The sequence below is a fragment of the Symphalangus syndactylus genome, chromosome 19, assembly GCF_028878055.3.
Source record: "Symphalangus syndactylus isolate Jambi chromosome 19, NHGRI_mSymSyn1-v2.1_pri, whole genome shotgun sequence".
NCBI classification, from domain to species: Eukaryota; Metazoa; Chordata; class Mammalia; order Primates; family Hylobatidae; genus Symphalangus; species Symphalangus syndactylus.
In genome coordinates, this window is record NC_072434.2 from 16011864 (window position 1) to 16031297 (window position 19434).

At 39.8% G+C, this 19434-nt stretch overlaps 2 protein-coding genes and 1 non-coding gene across 19 annotated transcripts in view; 2 read left to right on the plus strand and 1 right to left on the minus strand.

The window, feature by feature from the left end:
• The window catches only part of PFKFB2 (6-phosphofructo-2-kinase/fructose-2,6-biphosphatase 2), a 29908-nt gene extending 27432 nt beyond the window's left edge, over nt 1-2476 (minus strand). For 3 of the 13 annotated variants that reach the window (XM_063613630.1, XM_055234382.2, XM_055234381.2), the window contains exon 1: nt 255-386. The gene's annotated coding sequence lies outside the window, so the exon portion shown is untranslated. The other 10 variants (XM_063613631.1, XM_063613625.1, XM_063613629.1 and 7 more) reach the window with 8 other exon arrangements.
• On the plus strand, nt 455-9623 carry YOD1 (YOD1 deubiquitinase). Of its 5 annotated transcripts, none has more exons than XM_055234387.2 (4): nt 455-575; nt 1256-1394; nt 2668-2888; nt 3853-9623. In XM_055234387.2, the coding sequence occupies exons 2-4, from the start codon at nt 1327-1329 to the stop codon at nt 4554-4556; spliced, it is 993 nt and encodes a 330-aa protein (XP_055090362.1). In that variant the 5' UTR covers nt 455-575; nt 1256-1326; the 3' UTR covers nt 4557-9623. The 5 variants fall into 5 exon arrangements, with proteins under 5 accessions (XP_055090362.1, XP_055090364.1, XP_055090363.1 ...); XM_055234389.2 differs by having other exon boundaries at nt 459-575; nt 2729-2888; XM_055234388.2 differs by lacking the exon at nt 455-575 and adding an exon at nt 639-757.
• A 5036-nt stretch (nt 9624-14659) lies between these two features.
• LOC129459094 (small nucleolar RNA U13) lies at nt 14660-14766 on the plus strand. Its single transcript, XR_008649901.1, has one exon. It is a non-coding gene; the product is annotated as a small nucleolar RNA U13 (small nucleolar RNA).
• Nucleotides 14767-19434: the final 4668 nt, after the last annotated feature.

Here is a 19434-nt window from a genome sequence, read left to right on the forward strand (position 1 = left end):
TCATGCCCCCAATTCAGACAACAGGGGGCTAGTGAGGACGGAAGGTCCTGCGCCTTCAAGAGCCTTACACAATTCCTTTACTGACCACACAAATCCTCCAACCCAAACACAGGCTGTGGCTCCCGGTCCCAGAACGTCCGCGCTGCCTGCCATGCCTGGGGACCAGCACCTCGCCCCGCACTTCATCCGGGGGCACGCAGCCCCCACATCCCGCCCCGCTAGACCCAACCCCGGGCTGCGCAGCTGTGGCTCACCCTACGATCTCTCCTAAGATCCCTCCCTGCCTTGGCCCCGGCGCCTCCCCTGTAACGCGACCGAACAGAGCAGACAGCTTGTGGCCGGGGCCGGCGCTACAGTAGCCGGCAAATCATGTGAGCCCGTCTGGCCCCGCCCTCTCGCGCGTAGGTCCTCACCTGGAGAGAATCATCCACCAATCGGGCGCCTGCAGGACCCAGGGGGCGGGGCAGGGTCGCAATCGCCTAACTGGCTCGGGAAGGCGGCTGGAAGTCGGAACCAGAGAGATCACAAGCTCCCGAGTCTCCCAGCGCCGAGGAGCCTGGTGGCATTGTTGCTTGGTAACTAATAGGGCTGGGGGCGGTGTTAATAAAAAGCCTGACTTTTTTTTGACTCTCGCGAGAGTAGACTATTCGGTAGGCGCCTTGAGAGGGGGTGTGCCGGGTGACGAGAAAATGCTGCAAAGATTAACGCTCTCATTCCTGAATCCCAGCAGAACCTCATTAGGTCCATAAATGGGAACGTAAGCTTTAAAGATGTTTTTGCTAGAATAAACTACCACAACACTTGAGCTAATTATGCCTTAGGGTGTATACATACCCTGCTCCACAGGTCAGACTCTAACCTAAGAAAATCAACCACTCTCATCGTTCAACCAGAAGCTTCCCTGGACCCACCCATACACCCCAGTGGAGTTTTGTTTGTTTGTTTGTTTGTTTTGAGATGGAGTTTTGCTCTTGTTGCCCAGACTGGAGTGCAATGGCACTCCAGTGTTCAAGCGATTCTCCTGCCTCCCAGTATCTAGAATTACAGGCATGCGCCACCACGCCCAGCTAATTTTGTATTTTTACTAGAGACGAGGTTTCTCCATATTAATGAGGCTGGTCTCGAACTTCTGACCTCGGGTGATTCACCTGCCTCGGCCTCCCAAAGTGCTGGGATTACAGGTGTGAGCCACTGCGCCTGGCCACTCCAGAGGACTTCTAACCACTCCTACCTTCCCTCCTACCCCCCAACCCAGGCTGTATCATCCGTTGTAGTCGTCTTGAAGAACCAAGGAGGAAAACTGCACCAGCAAAAAAAAATTGAGTCATGAAAGATGTGAAAAGATGGGAACATTACATACAATTTATTCAGAAGCAAAGTCTTTTACAGTGGAGGTGAGTTTGCACCAAGTGAACTACACTTTTCATAGTTGCCCCAGCGGGCCTGTTTGATGCTTGACAAACCCACTCTCGGCAAGTGGGACTTGCTGTCTGGATCCTGGCTGGATAAAGAACAATGAGTATGGATTTCTTGGAAAAGAGAGATATAAATTCAGGGATGTCTTTATTCCTCCTTCGCCTGGGAATTAAACTCATTCTTCCAAAAGTTCAAACACTTATCTCCTCTTTGAGGCTTTTTACAACTCCAAGAGTGCTCTAGTTGCCCTCTCTATGTCTATACAACTGTCTTTATTCATTCAGCAAGTATTTGTTGAACACTTTTTATTTGCGAGGCACAGTCCTGGGTTCTAGGCATACACGTTTGAAAAGGTACAGATAATCTAGCATTATCACGTTGCTTTGAAATTCAGTGGCTGTGTGTCTCACACCCCACCCTGTCTCCCAACTGCAATGAATACTTGTTACAAGGAAGGCAGGAATGAAGTCTTCATATTTGTATGCCCAGAAACTGAACTGGAATCTGATGACACGCGTTACATGACTCCTCCTTACACTGCCACCACCTGAATGAGGCAGCTGCCCTCGGCCCAGATGCTGACCTCATACTGTGCTTTCTGATGTGGCAAATAGACGTTTTCAAGCACAGTCCCAGGGAGGCAGAAAGGCCAGTCTTTTGGTCCCTGGAACCCCAATGAGTCAATGTTTAATGCAGCCACGAGTCTAGTCACAAGTATGATTGTTTTTGACTGGTCCTTTGACTCACTGACCATTCCTGGCATTTGTTTGCGTTGTGAACTATGATTGTTTCTCCTGGTGTAGTCTGGGTGCAGTGTGGAAGCCTCAATTTAATAATTTCCGACCTCACTAAGTGCAAGGTCACATTCCAATCTCCAGACCTTCATTCAGGAACTCCTTCCCCCGCCCTCTTTTCTTGAGCATATATGCTACTCACGCGGAGGGCACCTCACTCGCTTTATAGGTAGCAAGACCCGTTGTCCTTTAGGAATACGGAGGTTTACATCTTCGTTCTGAGGGTGGGGGAAAAACCAGTTGTCACTTTAAAAGAGTTCGCGCTTGCTAAGGTACTAAGGTAGGAAGCCGCACCGAAGCGTCGCGAGAACTGCAACCACCCGCAACTTCTCGCGATGTTTGGCCCCGCTAAAGGTCGCCATTTTGGAGTTCACCCGGCGCCTGGGTGCCCCGGCAGCGTCTCTCAACAGGCTGCCGGGACCAAAGCTGGCCCCGCGGGTGCCTGGCCTGTGGGCAGCCGGACCGACACGATGTGGCGGCTCCGCTGCAAGGCCAAGGACGGCACCCATGTTTTGCAGGGGCTGTCCAGCCGGACCCGGGTGCGGGAACTCCAGGGCCAAATTGCCGCCATCACCGGGATCGCCCCCGGCGGTCAGCGAATCCTCGTCGGATACCCTCCCGAGTGCCTGGATCTCAGCAATGGGGATACCATTCTGGAAGACTTGCCCATCCAATCTGGTAAGGAATCAGGGCTGGGGCCAGGGAAAGTCCCGGGAGGACGGATAGGGGCGTGAGAGAGAACAGAACACCAGTCAAGGCAAAGTGGCTGTGGGTCGGCGAGGGGCTTTGAGGCCAGGGGCGAGGATAGATCAAAGAACAGAGAACTCTGACGGGAGCCGGGGCAAGTGTCTAGCAACTCCTTGTCTTGACACAGGGTTGAAAGGGAACCCAATGCCTTGAAGATCTGCTTCCCCATTCCGCTTTCTGGTCGGCTTTGAAACTATCCCATTTTGTTTTCCTTCGGCGTCCACAAAAATATAAAGAAGTAGGGCCTGTTTTCTCTGTCCTTATGTCTGTTTTTCCCTGTATCATCGATGAGATCTCATGGGGGCAGGATTTTTTTTTTCTTGGTTCATTTCTGCAGCCCCCTTCATAGATACTTCGTTTGACAGGCATACTTATTTTCGAGTTAGCTGTTAAACACCCGCTGAAAGCTCTTTCAGTTTCTAACCAGCAGCAGTTATTTCTGTGCCATATCAAAACTTGAACATCAGTGTTTATAATTAAAAGCTTTCAGTTGCTGTATCAAGGACGTTGTAAACACTCAATAGAGTAAAGTTTCTGGAGAAGGAGAACCCCCTAGCGGCCTACTCTGTAGTGAGCACCTTCTGCAAAATACTGTATAAGGAAAGGAAATTTTGTTTTTGAAATGTATCTTTTTAGGTAAGCTTGAAGTTGTTTACTCCAGACCCCTTCACTAAATTGGGATGCAACCTCAAGTGTTTTTTGTTCTTTTTTCATCTTTATGAAAATTCAGTGAACAAAGATTGTTACTGGTAACTTATTTGCAAAGCTGTATTCTCCTTAGTAACCCCAGTTTATGCTTTAACTCCTTCAGTTTGTAATTTACAGACTTGGCTAGAGAACACTCGGTTTCTTCTGTAATTTCTCTGCAAATCGGGATTTGTTTGATTTTTAACAGGTGACATGCTGATCGTTGAAGAAGACCAAACCAGGCCCAGAAGTTCACCTGCATTTACTAAACGTGGTGCTTCTAGTTACGTCAGGGAAACTTTGCCTGTGCTTACCAGAACCGTGGTCCCAGCAGACAACTCTTGCCTCTTTACCAGTGTGTACTATGTCGTCGAAGGAGGAGTCTTGAATCCAGCTTGTGCCCCTGAGATGAGACGCCTCATAGCACAAATTGTAGCAAGCGATCCGGACTTCTATAGTGAGGCAATACTGGGAAAAACAAATCAAGAGTACTGTGACTGGATCAAAAGGGATGACACTTGGGGAGGAGCAATAGAGATATCGATTTTGTCCAAGTTTTACCAGTGTGAAATATGTGTAGTGGATACACAGACAGTAAGAATTGATCGTTTTGGGGAAGATGCAGGATATACCAAAAGGGTTCTGCTTATTTATGATGGCATCCACTATGATCCACTTCAGCGTAACTTCCCTGATCCAGATACACCTCCTCTGACCATTTTCTCCTCTAATGATGATATTGTTCTTGTACAAGCACTGGAATTAGCAGATGAAGCTAGAAGAAGGAGACAGTTTACTGATGTCAACCGCTTCACCCTGAGATGCATGGTATGTCAGAAAGGATTAACTGGACAAGCAGAAGCAAGGGAACATGCCAAGGAGACAGGCCATACCAACTTTGGAGAAGTGTGACCTATGCATGAATGAGGGTTGAAGCCTACTACCTCACACATCCAGAAGGCTCTGGGTTTTCCAATAAGCTATCGTAACCGTAAAGAACAAAGGACACAATGCTTGAACCATCCTTTTAACTTAAAACCACTAAGACACTGAAATTCCTTGTTAAGATTAAAATTAGTGTGCAAGTTTACAGATGTGTGTCTACAGTGGTAAACTGTACATACATGCCTCTTTCTGCTGGAGTGACAGAATAGGTGATCCTTGCCACCTCCTGACACTGACCTGAAGATTGAGATTGATTATTATAAACTAGCACCCAGCAGCTTTAACTTGTAGAAGAAAGCATCACATTTTGGGTAATGTGGAAGGCCTCCTGTGAGTCCACTGGACATTTACCACAGTGTCTCCAGTAACTGAGTCTTTTTAAAAACTCTGAATGAGTTAAGTTTCTAAATTATGAATTGATTCATCAAATGAAGATACTCAGAATTGTCCAAACTGATTTTATATTGCAATTTGGTAGACTTTATAAATGTGTGCTTAACCACTGATAAGTACATCACAAGCAATTTTTACAGGGATGAGTCTCATCCTTGAGAATGTTATCACAAAACAGGAACTGATTGTGCCCTGTTTAAGATCTCTAGCGTATAAAAAATAGAATGTATGAGGGAAAAGGTGCCTGAGCAGCTTCCTGAAGCTTTAAAAGACCATTGGCCTCGTGTTTTAATGCAATTCATGTATTGGTCTTTGTCACATTGGATAACATTTTAAAATTAAGCAGGGTACTTTTTTAATTGAAATTCCTTGAAGAAATTTGAGTCCTCAGTTTTTTCTTCATTTGCATAAAGATTTATCAGGGGGGATTTTCTCAGCTTTTTGTTAAGAGCACTTCCTCCAAAAAATTTTTTTCAAGTAATAATGCTCTGCTTTGGGTTGGTTTTTGTAAGATTTTTTGCACACCTAAAGAGTGTTTGCTTTTGTGCTAGCCTTATCCCTCCACTAAAGTTATTTTAAATAATTTCACATTTCTGCAAATTAGCACTTTGCTTATCTGCAATCTTTTACTTTGATTTTTGAAGTTTTAAAGTAATTGGAGTAATACTGTTGAATGAATTTGTTTCACTTCCAAAATAGGAAAAATTGTAAATCCTTGCCTTATGCAGCTTTCTCAGAATTCTGCTTCTTCCTAGTACTAGATGTGTAGCCATTTGCTTAGTGGACTAATCCGCAAGGCACACCCTCTAAAAGTTAGCTTCACTACAAGATCTTCCAGATAAAGTTTTCTACCTCTTTTCTTAATTATTCTGATCAGGGATGCTAAATTATAATCTGTTATGTATTATCTCATATAATGTGAAGAGGCTTAATGTTGTGAAGTTTTGTTATTTTGGTCTCATTTTTTATTAAGTATCTCACTTAGAAATTCAGTGGTATACTTTAAAGCACTTGGATCTTTTTCAGCCTATCTTCCTAGCAAATGTTTTAAAATTGACATTTACTTTTAGCCCTTTCACTTGGTGAAGGTGGCCATACAAAATTAAGGAACATTTGAACAATATAAGAGAAAATAACTTTTAAGGAACAATTCACAAAGTTTGTTTGAAATCATCAGATGACATTTCTTGAGTACCTTTTGTGTGCATAGTTATTTTAGACAATATAAGCTGTTACGGTCAGCATAACTTAAAAGTGTTTAGTTTTCTATTTTACTGAGCCTTAAAAATAGCACTGATGAGCTTATGATACTTAATGTTTGGCAATCATAATGTGTTCAAATTAATAGGATTGAAAATCTCTCCATACCTGACTTTCATCTGGTCTGGATGGTTTTGGTTTTGTATCTTTTTTATTTCTCCCAGAAAATACTAAATTTAAAACTAAATTAAGAATATACCACTAGGTAACAATTATCAAATTGAGCTTTATGCATCATTACTCAGAAAGCTTGCCTTCCTTGCTTTGCTACTTCAGGAGACAGAGTTGACATGTGCTTACTGCAGCTTTAGATCTAGAAGTTTATTCATGCAACAAATATTTATTGAGTAATTTATACTATGCCAGGCATGTTTTGATATGTTTCTGTCATATGTTTTGATATGTTCCAACATAAGTTTCTGTCACTTTAAAATTCAGTATATATTTTCTACAGTGGGTAAATTTAACAAATGGAAAGGAATAGAACACTGATATTTTACAGAATTAAACCCCTTCATTGTAAGGGCTTTGTTTACATATTAAGTGTCAAGTATTTATTCAGGGGATCTTATTTCATTCTATTTTATCTGTTACCTAGGTTGTCCATTTACCGGTTGGACACTGATACTCTGTCAAATTCCTTTTAAAAATGACTCTTTCATCTGCTGAAATTTAGCACTAGTACTTTAGTGTTCTGATCCTGGGAAATTCAAGGTGAAGCTTTATTTGCGGACCATCTGATTTAATTATTGAGGATTAAAAACCTAAACCTTTGCTCATTCTAAACTCAAGCTTTTAAGCCTCACAGAATTTACAGGGGTTTGTTTTTTGTTTGTTTTTTCATTTTTTACTGTGCTTCTTAAACTCTTGGAATTAGTTATTAAAGGGAGTAAATTCTCATCTTGGGAATTTTGAAATCTACGGACTTATAACTTTCAGGAGGATTAAATGTCTTAAGTTTTGTACTAGAGCAGAATGAAATCCTTCCTATTCATTGAGTTTTTGCCTGCCATAGAGGAATTTTTTAAAAAATTAAAATGAAGACAGTTTACATTAGTGGCAAAGTGAATAAAGACCTCACTTTCCCACACCACCCTTCTTCCTTTGTCTTACTCTTCTTTGGATTAAAGGTCAGGTGTAGTGCTATGAAGATTCACTCCTGAATAAAGTGATTTCAGAAGCTAAAATTTAACATACCTGAAAATTTTGTGATGTGTTAGCCAAGTGAAGACATTAGTGTGTTACATCTTTTACTAATGGTTCATGGTTGATTTCTTCATTGTTTCCCATGAAATTAACATAGTCAAGTGGTACCCTTGACGCTTGACTGCTGGTCAGTTTGACCCTGTTTTTAACAACTAATGTAGTCATGCCGCTTGATTAGTCCATGAAGTCCCAGCAAAATAATAATCAGGAATTAACTGACATTATGTTATCTATCTAATTTGTCTGTATCTCTAAATGCCCATGCCTAACTTGCTTCTCTAGTTTATTCCTTCTGTGGAGGGGTTAAAACGTGGGTGTTGCAAGTTGCCCTAAGCTAAACATAGTTTTCTTACATCTTTTTGGAAAAAAAAAATGGAATGGCAAGTATGCAAGATTAAGCAAGAGTGATTTTTTTTTTTTTTTGGACAAATCAGGTGGCCTTCCTAAACATACTAAGAATTATGTTCTTTCATGTGTTGAGACACATTTAATTTGTTTGCAGCACTTTAAAAAAAATATGGAATAAAAGTTTACATGTTGGCCCTCTAGGGATCTAATTAAGGACATTAAAGTTCAATTCTTGAGCTACTAACCATCAGCTCTTCTTAATCAAAGATTGCCATCAGTGTAGAGTATATCTAATGGCACAACATTCTGGTATTTTAATAACAGTAGAACTCAATTTCAGTAACCATTAGGAGCATGGTATGTGCCCTAGCATTAAAAATGTTACTTATTATTATAATGTGAATATCTTGTATTATTGTACAATGCAGTATTCAAATTTGTCCTTGTAGTGCAAAGATGATTGATAATTTCTAAAAGATTCGATCCTTAAAACTTGTTTCCAAGCAGACTTATAAGGAAGCTGATTTTTGAGTGAGAGGCCTTAAACGTGTCATACACAAGTGGCATCATTTTAAGTCCAAAGTGAAACACTTGATTTGAATAAGCTAGTTTATTAACTAAAGCTGTTTTCTTATGTTACAGTATTTCAGCACATTTCATTCAACATAAAAAGAATATTAAATGTCCCTGGTTGTGGGAGAGTGTTTATTTTTCTCAAAGTTATCTAGCATTTTGCTTACAGTGCTTTGAATATTTGACTTAAAATTATTATTGATGTTGAATTGTAGGGTGCTGATCTAGGTCTTGATTCATATACATTTAAAGGAGGTTGGTAACCCCCTCATGGTAGAGTGAAGGGAGAAAGGGGCCAAGAGGACAAAGTACCACTGATAAGAGATTGTCAAATAGATGCATTCCTAGTCATGAATTATGCTTTTCCAAACATTTTTAAAGCAATGCCTTTGTGTCAACTCAACCCTTCTTCCCCATTTCTTGTCATAGAATGTAGCATGGCCATAGGTGAAAAAGCTTATCATTAAAGTATGAAACCATGAATTATAAGCATTTTGCCATGATGCCCTTTTATACATATGTTTTTAAAAGTACTAACCAACATATAGGAGTTCAGGAATAGTGAAGATATAATTTGATTAAATTGTAGGTAAACAGAAAAGATCATCTTAGGCTCAGAATTTCTAATATGATTACATGAGTCTACTTTATAAACTGGTATAGGCTATGTAATTAGCCTCTAAGTTACTTAAGGGACCAGGGGACCTAATTTTTGTCAGTTTTCCAGTCACATTGGTGCCATTCAGGACTCCAGCTGTTTACAGGAAATATATACTTAGCAGAGTAGTATTTTTCCTTGAAAAAAATCTGAATTCGGCCTAAATACAGAATGAATATGAATAGTTTGTGAAACGGGTTAGAGAACAACAATATTCCTATAGTTTCTCTATTAATGCAGTAGAGACAGAGGTTCCTGACGCAAAAGGAGAACCACAAGTAAAGACTGTCAAATTAGAGCTTTAGAATATGACTTGGAAAAAGTAGGGATAGGCAAAACAGCATAAGAAAATATTTTTTCTTAATGAAGATGGACTGTGTTTTCTTGTTTTAAAAATGTTTGCCCATTTGCCAGCATTTTTTGAAGTAATGCACTGCTGCTACCTGGAAGATGTCTAACTTCATTTTCTACAACTCTTATGTGATTTTGCCATTGTCATTAAGATGCATTGATTTTATTTATGAGGTGTATGACTTTAAATATCTAAATGCTGTATTAAGTGACTTGTTTCAAAGGAATAAATGAAGTGAAAACGTTGTTTGAGTATATTTTGGGATCAGGGCAGATGGCCAGTGAACAGCTATTTTACTCAATATACATATTATCAAAAGCTTACCGCATCTTTAACTAAGGTACCAAAATCTGCCAAATGTCACCCTTTAGGCGGACTCAATGAATGAGACAGGAGAAACTAAGGTATTTCTCCTTAACAACGAAAGGTTGAAATTCCCATTCATTGACTAAATTTTTTTGTAAATCAAATCCTACAAGTTGTAATTCAATATTTGTTGCTGACAAATTGTCAGTGTGGAAAGGCTTAATATTTATTTTCTAATAGACTGCAATCTTTATGAACTTAGATCTGTTTGAAAACAGCTACATCACTATGGGAGGGTTTATTTCATCTTTGGCAATGTCAACATTTAAACATATATTTGAAGCAACCCTGTGGCTATTACAATTGGCCAGAGTTCAGGTTCCCTAACCTAAACTACTTAACCCATTCTTTCTCATTGAAAGCTTAAAAATTATGGAAGTGGAAGTATAATAATATCTAATCAATTTGTACAGCAGCATAAAATATATCTCTGGGGGGTCAGCATACATCCAACGTAAGAATAAGTCAAGCCAAACTTCACATTACAAGGTTCATAAAGAATTGCTTGGGTTGCGTGATGGAAGCTTATTGAATAATTAATTGTGCCCATAAAGCAATGCTTCCCAGAGTTGGTCATCACATTACCTGGGAATTTGTTAGAAATGCAAATGTTCAGAAGGACATCAGAAATTGGTGAGACCCAACAATCAGCCCACCGGGCGATTCTGATGCATGATTAAAAAAAAAAAAAAAAGTTTGGGAATCATGGCTATCACCATGGTTGTTTAAATGAACCATTAATCAACTTGCAAGAGATCTCTTAATGGCTTATACCAGTTTTATGTCCTTAGCCTCATGCAATTCATTTTCACTCACCACTTATTAAGTTTACAGATAATGTAAATCCAGAGAAGACTTGTAGAACAACGAATGACAATTCAAAAATCTCAACAAGCCGAAAAATCCTAACATTGAATATTCCTAAATGTGAAGTCCCGCCCTTGAATTCTAAACAATCCATTATGTGAGTTCAGCATGAGGGAAAACCTGGCTTTATAGTTGGTTTGACAAAAGATGTAGCAATGGTACTTAATTCTAATTCTGATCCCAATAGAGTACTATGGCTTAGGTTGCAAAAATAGCATTTTAATACTTGAAAGAGCATGAAAAAGGAAGCAATATTCTTTTTTTTTTTTTTTTTTTGAGACAGAATGTTGCTGTGTCGCCCAGGCTGGAGTGTAGTGGGGTGATCTTGGCTCACTGCAAGCTCTGCCTGCCGGGTTCACACCGTTCTCTGGCCTCAGCCTCCCAAGTAGCTGGGACTAGAGGCGCCCACCACCACGCCCAGCTAATTTTTTGTATTTTTAGTAGAAATGGGGTTTCACCATGTTAGCCAGCATGGTCTTGATCTCCTGACCTTGTGAACCGCCCGCCTCGGCCTCCCCAAGTGCTGGAATTACAGACATGAGCCACTGCGCCCGGCCGCAATAGTCTTAATGTTGGTCATGTTGCATTGGAGGTTCGGATGTGGGTTTTACCTGTAAAATGTGGTGAAAAACAGGTTTGGTGGCCATCGTGGAGGCTGAAGAAATGAGGGAGGAAAAAAAGAGATTGACATGATAGCTAACTTCAAATTTTGGGAAATGTATAAAAGATGAATTAGATTTATTCTCTGAGGCTCTAGAGGAAAGAACTCAGACTAAAAAAGGATGGATATTGTTGCAAAGTAAACCTATGTTAAAAACCTAACAAGAATGAAAAGGAAAGCTATAATATCAAAATACATTAGTAATGGAGGTAGTCTTTTGCATAATGAGAAATAGTGCTAGAAGTCATTAGGTCCCTATCATCTTAAAAAAAAAAATCTGTTTTACAGATGCTAGAGAGAATGTGGAGAAATAAGGACCTGTTACACTGTTGGTGAGAGTGTAAATTAGTTCAACCATTGTGGAAGACAATGTGGCAATTCCTCAAGGATCTAGAACTAGAAATACCATTTGACCCAACAATCCCATTACTGGGTATATACCAAAAGGATTTAAATCATTCTGCTATAAAGACACATGCACACATATGTTTATTGCAGCACTGTTCACAATAGCAAAGACTTGGAACCAACCCAAATGCTCATCAATGATAGATTGAATAAAGAAATGTGGCACATATACACCATGGAATACTATGTACCCATAAAAAAGAATGAGTTCATGTCCTTTGCAGGGACATGGATGAAGCTGGAAACCATCATTCTCAGCAAACTAACACAGGAACAGAAAACCAAACACTGCATGTTCTCACTCATAAGTGGGAGTTGAACAATGAGAACATATGGGCACAGGGAGGGGAACATCACACACTGGGGCCTGTCAGGGGGGTGGGGTGTAAGGGGAGGTATAGCATTAGAAGAAATACCTAATGTAGATGACGGGTTGATGGGTGCAGCAAACCACCATGGCACATGTATACCTATGTAACAAAACTGCATGTTCTGCACATGTATCCCAGAACTTAAAGTATAATTAAAAAAAAAAAAATCTGGCCGGGCACGGTGGCTCACACCTATAATCCCAGCTCTTTGGGAGGCCAAGGCGGGGCGGATCACGAGGTCAGGAGAGCGAGACCATCCTGGCTAACACGGTGAAACCCTGTCTCTACTAAAAATACAAAAAATTAGCCGGGCATGGTGGTGGGCGCCTGTAGTCCCAGCTACTCGGGAGGCTGAGGCAGGAGAATGGCGTGAACCCGGGAGGCAGAGCTTGCAGTGAGCCGAGATCACGCCACTGCACTCCAGCCTGGGCGACAGAGCGAGACTCTGTCCAAAAAAAAAAAAAAAAAAAAAAAAAAATCTGTTTTAAATGCTAGTTATAACTACAAAAAGAAAAACGTAGTTTTTTCTGTCCTCTTTACCATCCCATTAGAGCTTAGAAAAAGAGTGGCTTGTGCTCTTAGTTATGTGGCGAAGGCTACAAAGCAGGACACGTATTTGGCGAAGTGTATACTTACTGGATGGGTAAGTATCTATACTTATCTTATATCTCTAAGCCTGAATGAGACATTCAAGAACAGAAAAGCAGGCATTTCAAATATATTTTCTATTTTGTTTTGACTTGGATTATCTTTGTCTCTATTTTGTTTATAAATTTTGAGGATGTTTACCAGACAAAAACAAGGCACAAACATATTCCCCTAACCCCACTGAAACTTTTATGATTTCCTCATAAAATGAATTCAATAATTCCTAAGAAACTATTAATAGCTCTCAAAGAATGAGTAGCCTTCTCTCTCTTTGCTTTAGTAGCTGCCACTCTTTTAACTTCTCTGCCCTTCTGACCTCCTAGAATTCCTTCCGTACACGACATGAAGTTTTCTGATCTTATTCCTATGGCATTTCTCTGTATTCACTTGGAGGACTTCATTAGTGAATCTTGAGGTATTGGAGCAGATGTCATAATGACTTGGTCATGTTCTAAAACCCTAAAGATGGCCCTGTTGAATCATTGCAATAAGCTGAAAAGCTATTAATCTGGAGTTGTTTGGAGTTGCTGCTGACTCAGGAGTCAGGTTTGAAATCAATACTGAAGTTAAGTGCAAAATGTAGACAAAATTATTCCCAATAACCCTTACCTATCTCATTGAGTGTATAGACATCACCAAAACTTATGTAAGTCCAGCACAGCTAGTCCCACACCAGTGCTGGAAGAGTTCATGCTCACTCCTGTGGTGCAGCTCTCTGAGGTCCCAACCTGCAGTGAGTGTGGCTCACTAGAGCACATTAATTGGTGGACCCTGAACTCCGATACCTGTTCTCCGTGTTCTCTTAAGCTGTCAGAAGTACCACTCAGCCTCTCAGCATCTCAGCCACCCATTTTGGAACAGACAAATGTCTCCAGAGGAAAAGTGGCTGGCCTCAAATGTTGGACACAACACACAAGACCTCTGTCCTCACCTTGATCCAGGCCTGTGTCCTTAGTGCCTGCCAAATTCTTCACTATCTTTTTGGCGCAACACTGCAAACAGCAGGAGAGTTTGTCTGAATTACCCAGTCCAGCATTCCTGGAAGTGGAAGTCCTCAGCAGCACCTTTCCTAATATAATCAAGAAATAACTACCATAAAAGTGTGGGTTTTTTTTTTAAAAAAAGATGTAATCTTGGAAATATCAGGTATGAAACAAATGATGTAATAATTTTTCTGTCAAAAATGGAGGAAAGAAGGGTTTTGTAAGAATTTGTCAGAGTTTATTTAGAACTGTCCAATAGGAAAAGGCACTTTATCAAGTAACCATAAATATTTTTCTAACACAGTTCATTTCCATTCTGTTGGATATTTATATTGAATTAAATAGAAACGTCCTTTTTTATGGAATAAGAATCTATTTTTAGAGTCTGTTATGTAGGACATTTCATAAAATTACTCTTCCTAATTATGGACAAAATTTTACAGTTACTGGAATTCCAAACTTCCACTATAACTTAACTATTTTGTATTGGGGTTGATAACTCTTTCTTTAATGAATTTTATTGGATTGAATTACTTCTCCCAGAGCGTTAATATTATGGAGTACATTGATCAATTTGAGTTTTTAAACCTACAAAACTAAGGAGCAGATTTTGCATTATGTTGACATACTGCCAAAGTTACCCTCTCATTAGGTTCATCCTTTAACATCCAAAGATCTAGCCTTGTTTTTCTTACTCTTACAATGAAGACCAAGAAAATGATCTTGAATTTGGCTAGGAAAAGCTAAGGTAATAATTTATCTCTGAAAATTGTTAAATGGTTTAACAAACCCTTATTGAGCTTTTACTTATTGCAAAATATGGTGTCAAATACCTCAAGATTGCAATAATATTAATTCATTTAATAAACATTTCTGAATGCTAATGTCATGCCAGGAACTTCCCTAGGTGGTGGGTATAATTTGGAGGGAAAGAAAAAACAACACTACAAAGAAATAAAAATGCAAGTGCTATGAGATCCTTTTGTAGTTCATAAGTGTGATGATTGGGGTTTTGCACTTATGTGTGGGATGTGATGACTCTCTCAAACTTTGTTATGACATCAGCACATCACCTGTCTGATGTGAAAAATAAATACAGATGCTATGAAAAGTATAATTGTGTGGGAGAATCGAATTAAAATTGGTGAATCTGGGAAAGACCTTGAGAAGGTGACATTTAAGCTGAAATCTGAAGCATGAATAAGAACTAATCAGTTGAAAAATAAAATCATTTCAAATAGAGGGTATAGCATTTGCAAACACGACGTTGCAGAAGGAAATGAAATATTTTTCAGACCAGTCTGGTCCTAGTATGATAAACAGGGGAAGGGGACATGAGATAAGGTATTAGAAGCAGGCAAGGATCCAGATTTGCAGCATCTATAAGCTATATTAAGCATTTACTCGAATTCGTATTTACCAGGTTTTATTTGCTTATTTTATATTTGTGCCCATAATTAGTTTGTAAACTCCACAAGGGTAGGAACTAGTTGTGACTTTTGTTATTGTTGTATTCCTAACACCTAATAAGGGGCTGGATATATAGTAGACATTCGATATATAGTTGAATGAATGAACATGTGAATGAATAAAGTCAACTTATCCTAAGATCATTGGGAAGATTTTCAAGCATTTTAAGGAAGGCATCAGATTGATGTTCCTCAAAGTTTACTTTAACTGCCCTGTGGAGAAGAGATTGAAGAGGGTGGAGTGGAAGTGGAGTACCAGTGAGGAGGAGGCTACTACAGTAACTATGGAAGTGATGACGGTGAGCATTATCATAGTTAGCATTTATTGAGTGCTCACGGTATACTCAGCACTCTTCATGTATTATCTCATGTAATCTTCACAATAGCTCTGTAAGTTATGTGCTATTATTATCATCTCTATTTTATAGATATGATTACTGAGAATTATAAAGTTTAAACTGCCTCAAGGACAAACAACTAATAAATGGATGATGCCTTGGGCCAGGAAGAAGTCAAGAGAAGAGGATAGATGTAAGATATAATTTGGAGATAGAATCTCCAAGACTTGGTGATGTGGAATAATATTTACTCAATCAACTGGTACGAAAAAGTGACATTTACTGATTCATGGAAGATGAAGAGGGGAAGTATTTGGAGAGAATAGAGAAGAAAAGAGTTAAGACATGTTAAGTTTGAGATGTTTGTGAATCATATGAAAGCAGAGATCATGTAGGCATCTACAGGTCTGAAGTTCAAAAGATATACCTAAAGACAAAGACCTAAATTTTGGACTTGTTGACCTATAGATAAAAGCTATGTGGATGGAAGAGAGAAAGTAGAGAGAGTGTATATAGGGAGGAAGACTCAGCACCAAGCTGCAAGTAACTCCCAACATTTTAGGAGTCAGGTAAGGGAAAAAGAACCAGCATTTAAAAGTTAGTTGAAGAAAGAGCCACCAACGATAATTGAGGGTTCAGGAGAGATTAGAGAAGAAAGAGAATTTTATGTCATGGAATTCAAGAGAAAATAGTTTTTTAAAACAACTGAAAGTGGCCAGCTATGTTGGATGTTATAGAAAGGCAAGTTAGAGAAGAATTCAAACAGTCTATAGGATTTGGCAAACTGGAGTTCACTGATGACCTTAACATGAGCTATTTTAGGGGAGTCATGGAGAAAGTAGCCAGATAGAAATGAGTTGAAGAGTAAATAGAGATGTCTGGTCAAAGATAACAAGTTGAACATAATCACTCACCTCCACTCTCCCAAAACTTCAGTAAAATGATAGTAATGGAATTACACTCAAGGACAAAGAGATAGTGGGGTAAATAATAGCAACAAAATTTCAAAAGTTAGTGAGCTGCTAACTTTCAAGTAATTTTTAACGAATTAGTTAACAAGCAGTTGGATGTGTGGTAACTGACAGCAGATTTTAAAAAGCTGATGGGAATTATTTTAGGAGAAAGGTCAAAATGATGATGCAGGAGAAAAGGTTATAGGGATAGAGTTGGTGAAATGAGATTCAGAGCACACATAATGAATGACAGGATTTTATAGGAAAAACATGTTTTTTGTTGTTGTTGTACCAACAGGGAAAAAGAAGAAAATGGGTGCAAAGGAAGTTAGGTTTGTAAATTTGGGGATGGGAATGTGGCATTCTTGCCTCTTGACTACTGTTGTCATACTGAAGCTTTCAAAATTGGTGACAAAGTTGTTATATGAAAATGGAGTGAAAGAGAGGTAGACAGTTTATGGAGAGAGAAAAAGAGTGGTCTCAGAAAATGGGAAATCCAGCTTCCTAGAGAAAAGTAGTAATTGCCTGCAGTATATAGTACCCATTTGAGGTTGTTACTCATGAATTTATAGTGGTACCAATCTGCCTGTTATGCGATCAACATAAAGATGTTAGTGACTAAAAGGAATCCAGTAACACCAAATCAAAAGCAAGAGCAAGAAATGCTGACATGTGGAGTCAACCATTAAAGGTGACATTTCTGGGAACCAAGACACCAGGAGGTAGAAGACAAGTGGTTACAGTCTATTCAGTCTGCCATGCTTAGAGCTGTTGCCATGTGATATAGTGTCAATGCTCTGTCCCCTACAAATCTCATGTTGAAATGTGACCTCCAGAGTTGGAGGTGGACCTAGTGGGAGGCATTTGGGTCATGGGGACAGATCCCTCATGAATGTCTTGGTGCTGTCCTTTTGTAATGAGTAAGTTCTAAGTTCTCACATGAGATCATGCCCAGCCAAACCCCTTTTCTGTATCAATTGCTAGGTCTCAGGTGTTCCTTTACAGCAATGCAAATCGACTAACACACTATGTGGTAAGTGTATGTTCCATGGCCGTGTCTATTGTTAATAATGACTCATTATAGCAAATAAAATAAATATTAATAAATGTATACTGAGTACGCATGTTAGCACCTCCTTCCTCTCTCTTGCTCCCCCTCTCACCCTGTGACACTGCCTGCTCTCCCTTTGCCTTTTGTTATGATTGTAAGCTTCCTGACACTCTTACCAGAAGCTTAGCAGATGCTGGCACCATGCCTGTACAGCCTGTAGAATCATGAGCAAAACAAATCTCTTTTCTTTTTTTGGTTTTTTTAAGACAGGGTCTTGCTCTGTCACCAAGGCTGGAGTGCAGTGGCATAATCATGGCTCACTGCAGCCTTGATCTCCGAGTCTCAAGCCATCCTTTTCCCTCAGCCCCACGAGTAGCTGGGACTACAGGTGTACACTGCCATACGTGGCTAATTTTTGTACTTTTAGTAGGGACAGGGTTTTGCCATGTTGCCCAGGCTGGTCTCCAGCTCCTGAGCTCAAGCAATCCCCCTGCCTTGGCCATCCAAACTGCTGGAATTACAGGCATGAGCCACCATGCCAGCCAAACCTCTTTTCTTTATAAATCACTAGGTCTCAGGTATTCCTTTATAGCAATGCAAATGGACTAACACACCTTGCATGTGCACTTAGGGGGAAGGGAGGTGCCTAAGTGGGGAGGTTGTACTGAGAAAGGAAATCATAAACTAGGCTCTGACAGTCAAAGAGATGACTTGACCACAAGAGCCTGCAAGAATGGAGAAGGAGGGAACAGATGAGTCAGGTGAGCTGGGCTGTAATTAGTTTCCACAGAGCCTGGACATCAAACAGGCATTTACATACTAAGAGCAATGACACACATACCTCCTCAAATGATGACCTGTATCAACCAGGAAGCCTTATTCTTTCAGGCTTTTGACTGACTTTGGAAATCCTCCCTTTTCTGTAGTCCAGGCCTCCTTTCCAATTATCTTGGAATGTTAGAGACTTGGTATGTTTCTAAGCAAAAATAAAACAAAGCAAAAACAATATGAATTCCAGGGAAAACATTTAAGTACATGGAGAATGGGAAACAGAAAATTTGAAATAGTGATTTATTTCAGTTAGGACATATGTGTGTTTGCGGGGAGGGGAGGCTCAAGGCTTGTAAGTAACTTCGACTGTGATGTTTATGTTTTATTTCCTGAACTGGATGTTAGGTACGGTTGCATTTGTTATGTCAGTGTATCTGAAATATTTCATAATTTACAAAAAGAAAACATTTTTGAGAGGAAAGGGAGGAAGAGAAAGATGATTTTTGTCTATGTCCCTGCTTCTACCTGGTAAAACATAGGGGTTCCTCCTAGTTATCCTAATTTTATTATAACTGAAAAACTGTGTCTGTTCACAAATAAGACTGTTGCCTACTATCCTCTTGGAAGTTAATTCTCATAAGTCAATTCATTTTTTTAGCAAATGTTCAAATCACACACCTATGGAGCTGGATCAACTTCATTGACTTCATACATGGGTGTGACTCTGGTTGCACTGAACTGCTGATTTAGAGATGCCCTTCCTGTTTTGTTAGTATTATGACATCATACATGTTTGAATGACACACCAGGGAGAGAGATCATAGCCCGAAGTGCTCACTCAGCTGTGATATCCATCGGCTGCTGATAGGGTACTGGGTCATCCCAGGCTTCCTCCAACCTCCTTCCTATCCATTAGTCCTGCTCCACCTCATCTTTACCTTGGCCCCAGGATCACTGTGCTTTTTATTTCCTATCCAACCATGATCACAGAAAGAGCTAAGATGAAAGCCATGTGTCGTCTTGTTATAAAACATATTAATAGCTTTAAGTAGGAAATGAAACAGAAAAGGACGAATCTAATTGCTAGAATTACACTTGCAAATTTTCTGTGTATTTCATGATTCCCACTTGAGATTCCTTCCAAAATAGAGGCAGACTGGTATTATGCT